This window comes from Phaseolus vulgaris, chromosome 5, assembly GCF_051622355.1.
Source record: "Phaseolus vulgaris cultivar YP4 chromosome 5, ASM5162235v1, whole genome shotgun sequence".
Lineage (NCBI taxonomy): Eukaryota > Viridiplantae > Streptophyta > Magnoliopsida > Fabales > Fabaceae > Phaseolus > Phaseolus vulgaris.
Genome location: NC_143502.1, coordinates 43389746 through 43403554, shown reverse-complemented (window position 1 = coordinate 43403554; position 13809 = coordinate 43389746). Strand labels below are relative to the sequence as shown.

At 33.6% G+C, this 13809-nt stretch overlaps 3 protein-coding genes across 3 annotated transcripts; all 3 read right to left on the bottom strand.

Annotated features, from left to right (window-relative positions):
* Positions 1 to 6: 6 nt before the first annotated feature.
* Positions 7 to 1640, bottom strand: RTL1 (RNAse THREE-like protein 1). The gene is given in 6 exon segments (XM_068644890.2): positions 7 to 50; positions 53 to 174; positions 586 to 697; positions 1007 to 1229; positions 1333 to 1451; positions 1511 to 1640. Coding segments are annotated over 5 exon segments (594 nt in total). The 5' UTR covers positions 1426 to 1451; positions 1511 to 1640.
* Positions 1641 to 3543: 1903 nt separating this feature from the next.
* Positions 3544 to 7904, bottom strand: HA9 (H[+]-ATPase 9). Its single transcript, XM_068644885.2, has 13 exons — positions 7817 to 7904; positions 7604 to 7723; positions 7405 to 7503; positions 7181 to 7318; positions 6785 to 7099; positions 6360 to 6686; positions 6157 to 6276; positions 5930 to 6052; positions 5430 to 5844; positions 4821 to 5335; positions 4560 to 4733; positions 4284 to 4466; positions 3544 to 4200 (listed from the first exon to the last, which is right to left on the bottom strand). Exons 1-13 carry the CDS (start codon positions 7856 to 7858, stop codon positions 3922 to 3924), a joined length of 2850 nt encoding a protein of 949 aa, XP_068500986.2. The 5' UTR covers positions 7859 to 7904; the 3' UTR covers positions 3544 to 3921.
* Positions 7905 to 12758: 4854 nt separating this feature from the next.
* LOC137836070 (ethylene-responsive transcription factor ERF003) lies at positions 12759 to 13729 on the bottom strand. Its single transcript, XM_068644891.2, has 2 exons — positions 13578 to 13729; positions 12759 to 13407 (listed from the first exon to the last, which is right to left on the bottom strand). The coding sequence occupies exons 1-2, from the start codon at positions 13727 to 13729 to the stop codon at positions 12933 to 12935; spliced, it is 627 nt and encodes a 208-aa protein (XP_068500992.1). The 3' UTR covers positions 12759 to 12932.
* Between the last annotated feature and the right edge of the window lie 80 nt (positions 13730 to 13809).

The following is a 13809-nucleotide window of genomic DNA, read 5'->3' as shown; positions in this document are numbered from 1 at the left end:
AATAACCTACTTTCTATTTATTGGTTCTTCACAGCATATCCTATATACTGTAGGTAAAATAATGCTCCCTCAGCTGCGTGGTCTGCTGCTTCTTTCTTTTTTCGATGAGGGGCACCATAGCACTCTAATGTGTTTTTTGATGCTTGTATATCAATAATAACCTTGAAGGTGAACCTGAGATAAACATCAACTAGTCACCCAAACAGAAAGAAAATTTATAATGATATTTTCTTTAGTCTCATCATGAGTGACAAAAGCAAAAGAAATTTACTATCATAAAAGCCAATTGTTTTTTATTAAAATTCTGGATGATGCATGGTCAATCAATTGAACAAACTTTAGTGGCAATCAATGATTAGATCAAGACAAAAGTTAAATACAAGTTGGGATGAGAATAATCCTATGAACAAGAATTAGGTTTTACATAAGATATTGTGACTTAAATTGTACAATTGAGAAGAGAATACGATATTAATTCGTTGTAACTCCTATATTGTGTACTATCTGCGATAATAATATTCATAATGAGAAAATTTAGAATTATTCAGCAAGAGGGCAAAAGCACAAGGTAGCTGGTAAACATACATTCTCTTATGACTTGGACCTTCCTCTATGCAGCATTCAAAGATTGGGGGTTTCCAATGATTCGCAGCACATGTCTTGTACAAATTAGACCTTGCAGTTCCTTTCTTCATACCTAAGTTCAAAGGGGTCATAATCTTGACAAAAAAAACATCTTGGAAGAAAAAAGGTAGAATTACTGAGAAAATTAAGACATCATCCAAAAGAGGCAAACCAAAGTCAAAAACAGGAAAACATTTTAATGGACTAAATCAATAACTCAATGGTTCTCTACTAACAACTTGAAGACATAGCACATTATAACCACTAATTACAATTAAAATTTTTTTGAGAAAGTGCACAAAATAGACAATTTATGTGACCCGAAAAGAGAAAATATCACCATACTTTAAATAGATTAAACATAGCAAGAGCAAAGACTAACCTTCTTGTGTCTGAGTCTGAGTTAGAGAGGTTGTTGGGGTGCCACAAGACTTGCTATTTTGGTTAGATGAAATAGAAGATGCTTCCTCAACTACAATGTTGGTCATTCCCAAGGAGGGTTCTTTGACAATATCTTTATCAGAAGCACCCAACTTCGTCCCCACTCTGGGTTTACCCTTTACAGCTTTAGCAGTAGCTCTGCTACAAGCACTGTTTAACTTACCCTGCAGAAGAGAGAAAGAAAAAAATCATTTCAGAAGAGAAAAAAGACCAATCTTGCACATACCCAATTGTAAAAAACAAAAGGAAAAAAGGAAAATAGAGAACCTTTGAATTGGAGGAATGATTTGGGATTAGAGAGGGTTCAATTGGAGGAAGGTGTTTGAGATTAACAGCAAGTTTTGGGGTGCGCGTTTCCATGCTTATTTGTCTTGTCCTATCAAGAACTTTTGCAGTTTGAGAAGACATAATGAAAAAGATTGAAAGAACAGAGAATGAAACTTACCAAAGAAACAGTGTTTCTCAGTGTATCTATCTTTCCTTGTAAATGCAAATGCAATTGAATGAATGAGTTAGGTTCATGTTCATTATCTCTTTGAAAAGTAGGTTTTTTTTTGCTATCTCCCAAATAAAGAGATTAAGTTAGTTACAATTTGATAATCTTTCAGTTAAGTAAAATACTAATCTATTTCTAGATAAAATTAAACTAAGATTTAACATTATATAAGAAACTAGGTTTTGAAAATCTAACATAAAAAAAAAATGTTAATTTCAAGTTATTTTTTCTTATTTTATTGATTTTTCTCATAAGAGTGTTTCATCCTATATAACTTATTTTATTTAGTCATAGTGGAAACATAGGTGTGTAAGTGTGCACTTTTTTACAATAATAAAAAGTATATGTAATAAAAAAAATTAGTTGTGATAATGATTATTAAAATAAAAACATTATTAAATTTAGATTATAAAAAAACTACATATAAATAAGTTATATTTTCTTAAATATAAACAAAGACAGTTCTTTAAATATAAAATGGTTAATTTGTTTCTTAAAAGTGGATATAAGTTTCAATTTAGGCATAAGATTCAAATAAGTTAAAATAACTTTTCTGAGAATATATTTAATCTTTACTGCAAAAATTATCATCAAACTTTAATTTAGTTTTAGATAACATTACTAAAACACCATTTAGTATGTACTTATAAAAGTAAATTGCATTTTAATAAAAAAACAGATGAAAAAAATTACTTTTTAAGTTTTTTATTTATTAAAATTCAATGAAAAAATATACACTTTCAACTGAAAATTTTATTAAGTCCCTTAAGTTTATGATCATATTAACTCTATCAACATAATTTTGGACCAATTAATTTTGAAACTAGGTCCAAAGAAAATCAATTGACATAAAAAAATATATTCTTAAAAATCAAACCGACTGCATTTAAAAAGAATGAGGTTGTCCTTTTCATTCTGCTGGCCCTTATTTAATACCATTAGTTGCATACATGTTGTTTTATTTAATACATACTATTTTTATTTTTATTTTAAATTTAAATTCAAATAATTACTTTAGTTTTCTAAATATTTTTGCCATTAATATCTTCAAAAATAATTATTATGTATCTTTTAGGAAATTGTGTCACACAAAAGTTAATAATAGAAACAATGATAAAGTATGATATATGTTTAAGGTGTCAATGTGAGTAGAGTGAATAGGGTACAATTAGTAAATAACTTAGGTAATAGACTAGATTAACATAAAGATATGAAAGAAAAGAGAAAAGAAAAAGAAAAATGGAAAGTGAATTGTTTAAATAAAAGAAAAGTAGGTGAAAATGAATAAAAAAAGTTATACAATTTATGTAATATAATAATTTTATGATTAGGTTATGTAATATAGCAATTTTTATTTTATATATTAATACATTTAAAAAGAATATTTTTTAAAATAATTATTTAAAAACAATTTAATGTTTTTTTTTAAATATTAATTAAAGTTTAAATAATTTTTCAATTAAAATAAATAATAAAAAAAATAAAAAATTTTAGTTTCTTATTTTAATTATTTATATTACCATTGTTTGACTTAAAACAAAATTATTTGAATAACTTTATGAAAATCATCAATTGACAACAATTTTTTTATATATAATACATTACAACTTTACTTTAATAATAAAATATGATACTAAAGTGATTCTGTAAATAAAACAGTAAAAAGAATGTTATTATGAAATTTAAATTTTTGCAATGGTCACAGGATAAATCCACAACCATCTATCAACCAAGTTGTAAATTTATCATTGTTTGTTTAGATGAGCTTGAAAATTTTTTTGATTCCTCTGTTAATTTAAATTAACTTGTAAATATATTTATTTATTTATAGGACCTTTTAAATATTTTTTTGGTTTTTTAATTTATGTATTGGATTATTCTTTTTTGGAAGTTTTCTAAGAAAAAAGGGGTAAAAGAAGTGAATGAAATATGAGTTTCTTTGGAATGAGAGTAGGAATGTAAGAAGTGATGAAGACAGAAAGTGAAGAAACAAAATCTTCTTTCATTGATTGAGCATGAAATAACAAAAGAATGCTATAATCTAAGACAAATTATGAAAAAACTTGCAGCAAAAAAAAACTCTTCCAACCATGGACTGTGTTGCACAGTCTCGAAGTGTTGGATTATTCTAAAAAAATGTCTTCCAACCATGGACTGTGTTGCACAGTCTCGAAGTGTTGGATTATTCTAAAACAATGCCTTCCAACCATGGACTGTGTTGCACAGTCTCCAAGTATTGGATTATTCTATAGCCCTTGTGTTCTTCAAAATCCAAATCAGATTTGAGACATCAAGGACAACATCAAAATTCTCATCTATTTTATTCTCTAAATCTATGTCATGTTCCAGACAGCTCTTCATCACACTGTGTAGTGCTGCTGGATTGTCTCAATGTCAAGTCCTTTGAGTTTCACAACAGACTCAACATGACCCTTTAGAGTGTGAAGCTCCCTCAGCCTTGCAACTTCAGCACGTTTCTTGGCCTGTTCTGCAAGTTCAGACAACTCCCTATAGTTGTTCTTCTCATTCAACATCTCATCAGTTTCAGGTGGATTCAGACCATGCAGTGTGCGTTGAGCTGCAGCCCACTGTGCTTCTCTTTCTCCCTTTCCATAATCATTCTTTGAGGTGAAAGCAACCTGCACCATACAAAAACCATTGAGAGCTAGCCAAATACATATTCTGCATTCACAACAAAACATTGAGGAGACTGAGATGTTACTCTATTCTCGGTTATATTGTTCCAAGCTTTTCCAGTCAAACCATATCGGATGATGAACTTCAGAATATCCATGGGAACATAGAAAACAATGCTGTAGAGCCAAATCACACCAGCCCAACCCCATCCAATGCCTTTCATCTTTGCAAATCCCCAGTTTGCATACACAGCTATGATTGTGGCAATCTACATAATAGTCCATGAAAAACACAAATATCATTGTTTATATGTATAATGAAAGCAAGAGCTGAAGTAAGAACACATGTATTTGATACTCACCAGCTGTGCGATAAAGAAAGCAACAAGAAGAAACAGTCCAGGGCGTTCAACGTAAGACCAGCTCCTCGATCGTGTCACAAAAATGAGTGCTTGACTCACAATGCTCACTTGAAGATAAACAGCTGCTGTGAGCTCGCTGTGGTTATCCCTGATGGATCTCACTCCAAATTTGTCCTGCCATTGGTTTTCAAGTGAACGAGGTTAAGAAGGATTAAAAAAAATGATTTTGCAATTGATGTTTCATAAATTAAACAAATTTACCGAGAAAAAGTTAGATGCATGAGCAGCCCAGAAGAAGACAACAGTCATCACAGCTAGGTAGGCACCGAGAACAATGCCAGTGATGAAAATCTCTCTCAACTTCCAGGAATCTGGCATTGGAGATGGCTTCACCCTGTCTTTGGAAATGGTCATGATGGTGCCATCATTCAGAATGGCAATGATCAGAACCATAAAGGGTGAGAAGTCAAACTTCCAGATCAGAGCAAGCAGCAAAAAGCCTAACACCACTCGGATGGTAATGGAAACAGCATAGATGGTGTAATTCTTCATTCTTTGGAAGATGGCTCTGCTTGTCAACACAGCACTCACAATCACACTCAAGCCAGGCTCAGTGAGAACTATGTCAGATGCACCTCGAGCTGCATCAGTTGCATCAGCAACAGCAATACCAATGTCTGCTCTTTTCAGTGCAGGAGCATCGTTCACACCATCTCCTGTCATCCCACAGATGTGTTTCCTTTCCTGAAGTCTCTTCACAATCTCGTACTTGTGTTCTGCATATTTGAAATGCCGCCACAGATCAAAATGAATGAAAATTGAAGTTTTAACTAATCAACAAACTTGTGATGACATGATGTGATGATTTACCAGGGAAGACACCGGCAAATCCATCAGCCTTCTCAATGAGTTCATCAATAGGAAGGGCGGAAATGGACTCGTCCTTGTTCTGACCGAGGAGGGATGAAGAAGGATACATGTTGCTTCCCATGCCAAGTCTGCGACCAGTTTCCTTGCCGATAGCTAGCTGATCACCAGTGATCATCTTAACATTAACTCCTAGATGGAGGGCACGCCTTATGGTCTCAGCACTGTCATGTCTTGGTGGGTCAAAAAGTGGCAACAGACCCACAAACTGCCATGGTCCTCCAGCACTCTCCTTTGTCTTTTCTGGCACGTCTTGTTTGGCAACAGCAAGCGACCGGAGACCACGATCAGCAAATTTACCAATGATGGATAGAGCCTTCTTCTTCACGTCTTCCCGAAGGTTGCAGAGTTCGATGATCTGACAAAATTTCATATGCAAGAACAGGTTGCATTAGTTTACATGTAATATATCAACTCTTAGTTCAGTGTTGTGCACTAATTACCTGTTCTGGTGCACCTTTGCTTACTCGGGACCAGTTACCATCAGAGTCAATGTATGTTATGGCTGTGCGCTTTTCCACTGGGTTAAATGGCAGAAAATGTACCTCTTGAATGCCATCTCTAGCCTGCACCAAAAAAACAAGTTTGTTGCTATTAATTATTCCATGTCTCTTTTGGTTTGTTCATGTAGAATCTGGCTTTATTTTGTGGAATGAGGATTGTTACACACCTCTTTTGGATCACCCAACATTCCAACAATGCAAGTATCAATAGCATCTTGGTTTTCCACTCTGGAGGCCCTAGCTCCAAGCAAAATCACTGTATCCTTGTCAGCATCTCTTGAGAAAACCTGTATAAATGACAGATAACTTTTTCAGTAGTTACAAAACAATTGATTTCACCCAAATACTTGTCTGTCATCTTCTCAGTTACCTCAATCAAAGCCTTGTCTACTGTGAGCTTATTAAGTGTCAAAGTGCCAGTCTTGTCACTGCACAAAACATCCATCCCAGCCATTTCCTCAATGGCTGTCATCCTCTTGGTGATGGCACCTTGTTCAGATAGCCTGTGGGAACCAATAGCCATTGTTACTGACAAGACTGTTGGCATGGCAATGGGAATTCCTCCGATGAGAAGGACCAAGAGGTTGTTGATTCCACTCCTGTACTTGCGGTGCTGAATTGGATACATGACAACAATTTCAATGATCATCCCCACAGCAATCGAGCAAATGCAGAAATTTCCAATGGCTGTCAGCACCTGATCGTTACCATACAAAGTGACATGAGTTATGAGTTATGAAGTTGCATTTGTTCCCAGGATACAAGAGTTTACAACATAGTAGTACATTATAGTACCTTTTGGAAATGGCCAACTTGGTTGGTGCTGTCGACTAAATGTGCAGCCTTACCGAAAAAGGTATGAACCCCAGTAGCAATCACAACTGCTTCAATCTCTCCTTGCTTCACCGTGGAGCCAGAGAAGATTTCATCACCAGGGCTTCTAGTAACAGGCAATGACTCACCAGTGAGTGCAGACTGATCGATCTTGAGGGCATCTCCTTCCAACAAACGAGCATCAGCAGGGATGATGTCTCCCAGTTTGATGCTGATTATATCTCCTGGTACCAGAATAGCAGCGTCCACCTCAGACCACTTTCCATCTCTCACAACCTGCATGCCCACCACTCACATGTTAAAAAGCAAACAAATTTGCAACACCTTCATCATCATCATCATCATCATTTAGTATACCTTGGCTTTGGGAGCAAGGCCTGCCATGAGCGCTGCTGCAGCATTTCCTGCGTTGTTTTCTTCAATGAAACTGATGGTTGAGTTGATAACCAGCAACACCGTGATTCCCACAAAGTCTTGCCAATCCGGGGGTTCACCCTGCACGTTTCAAGATTGGGAAATGAGAAGAAACCCATAAACAAAAACTCAGTCTTGTTTCGAAGGGTATGTGCAGAAGGCTTTACCCCTCCATTTGCCAATGCAATGGCCATGATGGCAGCGGCTTCCATGACCCATGAGAGAGGGTTCCACATAAAACCCAAGAACTTAAGCAGTTTGCTTTCCTGAATGATAAAAGAAACACAATGTTTGTGCAGAGATTAGTATACACATTAAAAGATTTAACTTTAAGGAGAAGAAAATGAATGAGTTGATGATGATTGCCTCCTTTTCTTCCAACTTGTTTGGCCCAAAAACTTGCAACCTCTTCTGGCCTTCCTCATTTGTGAGACCTTCCTTGGAACAGTTCAATTCTCGGAACACTTCATCTACAGGGATCCGCTCCTGCAAAACAGAAAAGCACGTTGCATTGTAGTAACATGAATCTGAGAATAGAACAAGAAAGAGAAGAAAAAGAAAAGGAGACAAGAAACTGACGAGATCCACTGCTTCATTCTTGATATCTTCGAGACCTCCCATGTTGTTGTTGTTGTTGTGTTAAGGAGAGAAAGATGTTTTTATGAAAAGAAGTGTGAAGGGTGTGAGTATATATAAGGAAAGGAAGAGTATTTTGGAAGTGTGTGTGTGAGTGAGAGTTTCCTTCTCAAGAGTTATTCTAAAATCACTCTGTCCCACTCGTTAACTAAAAAACTGGTTCTCTTCTCTTTCTTTTTCTATCATTCTTTTTTGTTTTATTTTCGTAACTAACATTGAAAAATAGACACTAAAATAGCCAGCACCTGAACTCGTGCTGTTCCTTTTGACCTAGGCAATGATGTGTTAATACCACAAACAGTAAAAAAAAAAACATCCACTTCACAAATCAATAAAATAATATTTTAATTTATTTTTAATTTTAAATATTATTATATTATTATATTATTAGTATATGGTTTTAATGTAGGGTGTCAATAGAAATCTTTTCCTTTGACCCCAGTCATGCGCTACCATCACCTCTCCCACGTGTCACCGAATCTCATCATTCTCTTCATACACATGGGCTTGGGTCCAATTCGATTATGTACCGCTTGGACTAACTTTATGGCCCAATTGAAGCAATTTTCTTTTCACATAACATACAGGCAATTGCTTCCTGCACCATATCACTGCACCCAATCACAAAAATCTCTTCCAGATTTATTTTTCCAAAATGCATTATTTTTAATTCTGGATTTTCATTTCTGAAATAAAGGGTATTTTCGGAATTTTTGAAATTATGTTGGGTGCAGGTTCAAAGTGTTAGGTGCAGGGAACATTTGCCTAACATACATTGCACTCATTGGATCCTTTCAATTTGAAGCCTTCCCTTTTGGATAATATGCCAAGGGCTGTTTCTTCCGGCACCTCCATAGTTTCTACTGTACCTCCATTATTTTGTTTTTAAAAAATACAAATTTACACCACTCGAATTGTAGAATATGATTTTTTTTCTTTAAAAAAATATATTATAGATTATAAAATCTGGAAGGTATTTCTTGATCCAAAAATATATTTTGGATTATACAATTTGTAATACCATCTTACTATGATATGTATTTCAGATTGTGCATTCAAAAGATAAACTTGGATCTGGAATTGTCTTCCAAATTAAGTTCGAAATGTGTTACGGATTGGATAATCCAGAAGACATTTTCCAGATTTGGGTTTATCTTCTAAATTGTACAATCTGAAATACATATTATATTAAGGGATGTTATGAATTGTACAATTTGGTATAAAAAAAAGTGAATGGAAAACGAACTCTAAAAACACTGTAAAACTTACCTCAACCACTAATCACCACTGACCACCACAAGCACCCAAAACCACTTGAAAATGAAGAATAAGCCACCACCATCTCCACCAATACAAAAACCCTAACCTATGCCGAGAAGGATAGTGTTTAAATTTTAAAAAAATATGGAGGTGTAAAGAGGAGGGATGGAGGTGTAGGAAAATATTGCCTATGGTAAGTGTAATCCTCCCACTTCACTTTTCTCTCTATACCACCTACCGAGGGTACACAAGTAATTTTTCAAAGACAATGGAGTTCAATTTTTTAAATTTTATATCAAGGTCATTCTTTCGGATAATATGACACTAATAACATTAAAACAGTGGCTATCCCAATGTAAAGGAAATGAAAGTATGCATGAGACGGGGTTGGAATCTAGTTAAGTAAAAAGTTTTAGAGTGAGATAAAAAAAATGAAAAATTATAAATTTACAACTTGTTTTAATATATAATTCACTTAAAAATTTAATTTTTACATGAAATAATAAAAATACACAATTTTTTTATATCATCCATTAGAGTTCGTATAGTAGAACATGTATAATATATCATTCTTAAATATAACTAGGTTAGAACATTATTTATGGTATCCTTATATTTGGAGAAGATAAGAGGGATTGGTTAAGGTTAAACATCTTATCAAAGAAATTATGATTGAGCTACATACACTGAAATATAGTTTTCATAGTCATGTCATTAAGATTATCAAATTTGTGCTTTAAAACGGTTGTGGGAGACAAAATCAATTACCAGATGAATGAATAATCATTAGGCATGAGGTTAAAATAGTGGAATTTTTTGTCCCACCCACCTTTACAAAGATTTAAATTTACGAAAGTTAGATCAACATATAGTAGCAAAAAAATGATGAAGCATAAAAATTGTAAGATTATACCACCTATTTTTTTTCAATTCGCATACAAAAAGAACCCACTAACAGTCACAGAAAAACAGTAAGCCCATTTTTGTTTGCATATTTGCAATAGATAATCATCACATTCAAAATCTCAACTTTTACAGTCCAATATTTTAATTGTGTGTATTAATGTTGTATGTTCCGGTCTGACTTTGTGCATAATGGTTATATACCGATATTTATATGTAAGGACATTTAATGCGGTATCAATAAAAGGAAGTCGATAAAAGGTTCATATACCAATATTTATATGTAAGGACATTTGTTGCGATATTAATAAAAGAAAGTCTATAAAAGGAGACACAAGAAGGAAGGACAAATTACAGACTAAGTTAAAAACACACTTGTTTTTAATCATTTTGAATGTTCTAAATTTGAGATCATCAATACTCTTGTCTGAAACCATTCTTTTTCTCATAAGTTTTGGTTTTGTAGCTTCTTTTCTAATTTTGTAATATGCATTTAAACTTCATAAGAAATACTAGAAAATGTGCATTTTACCACTACCTGCAATGTTTGACTCTATTTTTCTATGGAGTTTGTACTATTGCCCTGCAATCAGAAGAATGATAGTATGGGTTTGGCATGATTGCAATTTGAAGGGACATACTGGTCCGTGTTGTTGGAGACAAACATTGTCTTGATTGTAAGCATGGAGGACATTCTCCATGCACATGCTTAAAGTTGCCGGCTCAAGAATTAATTGCATCACAAAAGTGACACCAATTGCTATTTTTCTTCTTAAAAAACGAGTCTCAAAAGAAAATGCTCAACACATCACTTGTTATGATATGTAAGATAAGATAGACACTGAAACATATACTAATACAACACAGATACTCATCCATATACTAATACGACACGACTGAAAAAAAAAATATAATTTATAGTGTTTAATTATATTTAATGCTCAATTGTATCTCAGTAAGATAATCTTGGCGAAAAGATGCATGTGAAATAAAGAAAAAAGTGATACACATACAACCTTTGGGTACATTAATTCTTGCAACATTAAATTCTGTGTCCGTCTCATTTTTATGTATGACAGTAATAAAGTAAGAAGTGAAAATGTGATGTTAGTGAATGTATACAAAAACTGAGTGTTTAGTTAAAGATTTAGAAGAGTGTAATCTGTGCATTTTAATACAAAAAAGAGATAACAATATAATAAGGGGCTTCATGAAATCCGGAAAAAAATAGGTGTTGTGAATGGAGATATCTTTTGCAATTGGTAAAAGGGAGGAGTCAAAAGTGGTGCTTTTGCAGGAATAAAGGATAGGGAATGGAAGCATAGTTCAAAAGAGAATAGAAAAAGGGTCATCTGGTGTGTTATCTACAAGAAAAAGCAAGTGGGAAAACAATAAGAATGTTTTTTGTTTAGCATGTAATGTCCTATCTATGTCACTTCATATTGCCATTATTTGTAATGTTCACATTTCTTGGATTTCTTGCATACACACCAAACCAAAGTAATGAATTTATGTTTGGACAGTTTTTTTTATGATTCACCACCTAAACTAAAATTTTGTTTGCTAGATGTCAATGAGACTCGGACACGTCTCTTAAAAGGTGTGTCCGTGAATCCGTATTGATAAAGTGTTCAATTTAAAAAATATTCAATACATTCATGACAATTTTAACAAAGTTTTAACACAATTTTAAAAAAGAGAAATACATTAATTTTCTAAAAACTCAAATTTATTGTATAAATTTTTATTATGATTATAAAAATAAGAAACAAATATTTTTGAACCAGTCATGATAAACATCTTTCTGCTAAAAAAATTAAAATATTTATACACATAAATCTTTATTTTTAATTTATATAATTCATAATTATATAATATATAGATTCGTGTCTCCGTGTCATACATTTTAGAGATTATACATATCTTAGTATTCATGTTTGTATTATACAAGTGTCGAGTGTCTATGCTTCATAGCTATGTGTCCATCACTCTATCCTAATCATGCCTCCAAGTGCTCGTTACCATCCACTCCAACGCCTGCTACTGCTAAAATGGTTGCACTAACCCTTTGTCAATAATTTGTCTTTATAATGCAATGGTTCAAGTTTGTTAACAAAGATCAGTTTTACTACTTTTATATGATTGGCCCCGTTTTCTTTTCCTTAATTTTCATAATCCATAGTTTATGCACAGGTCCCACATTTATGTTACACTTTTGAAGAATTTTGGGCAGGTTTGAGTATTAACCAGATATAAACAAAAATAGAAGTCAGAAATTTGTAGTCTTTTGATGTTATGCTATCTAGAATATAGTCCAAATCATATATTGGTTTTTGTATGTTTTATTACATTCTGGTTCCACATCCTTGACCATTAAATGGAGGAGTGATTAAAACTGATGGTGACAACCCTGATATCCTTTTACAAAACTATCTTAACACTAATACGATAGGAATATGATGTGAAAACACAAATACATATAATTTCTAAAATATAAGATACGAGAATATAAATCTATATATTATATAATTATGAATTATATAAATTGATAATAAAGATTTATGTATGTAAATATGTTTCAATTTTTTTAAGAGAAAGATGTTTTTTATGACTGATTTAAAAGGATTTGTTCCTTATTTTTATAATCATAACAAAATTTTATAGAATAAGTTTGAGTTTTTAAAAAATTAATGTATTTTTTTTAAATTGTGTTAGAATTGTCAGAAATTCAATAAATATTTTTTAAATTGAACATTTTACGGATACATGTTCTACCAGTATCATGTCGTACGAGTACTGGTGTACGATATGTGTTGGATTTAAAAGACGTGTCCGGCATAGTATTAAAGTCTAAAGCTCACTATATTTTATTACATGGAGAATGCTTGCGATGTTTTTAGACTGAGTCAACAGAACTAAGCTCCATTGAGCCATAATCAAGAAGCTCCTGTATCATTTGTTCAATGTGATCATCTTCAAGAACTGGCTGAAACTGTTGTTGTTCTGCTTCTCCCACTTCAGCATGCTCTTCTTCTAGCCACTGCACTTCTTCGTGTCTCTTCTCTGCCCATCTGAACCCTGTTGTGTCCTCGCTCGTTCCTGCAACAGCATTGCCTGAATTGGATGACCCTTCAGCCATTTCTTGCGATTCCTTCTGCTTCCTCTGAAGGGAAAGAGAGGCCATGTGACACTTGTGTAGCTTCGCAGTGAGAGTTGCAGAAAGGAGCTTCGATGAAGATGACTGTGGATCGTTAGGATTGTAGGGGAAATTGGTGCGTGCTTTTGGTCCACACATTAACCTTGCTGCTTCATCGTATGCTCTGGCTGCATCTTCTGCTAATTCAAACGTTCCCAGCCATATTCTAGTTTTCCTAGAAAAATCAACACACAAAAAAGTTTAACACTAATTCAATCTTATAAAATCAAGTTAATTAACACTAATTCAATCCTATAAAATCAAGTTAAATTGTACGTAATTATATACAATTCAACACAAAATAAAGGTAAAATTGAAGATCGAAGAAGAAAGTGGAAATATTACAAAAGAGGGTGACGAATTTCAGAGACCCAAGAGCCCCAGTGCCTCTGGCGGACACCACGATAGCGTTGTTGGGGTCTAGCCATGATGATGGTGATTGGTGGTTCAAACTTGTTGGTGAAGTGTCTTTCAGAATGTGAAAGTGAAGTGGTCATGGAGATGAAAGGGTGCTAACACTCATTTATATAATACTCTTTTTGCGGCCTTCTCCACTGTTAAATCATGGCTCCACCAC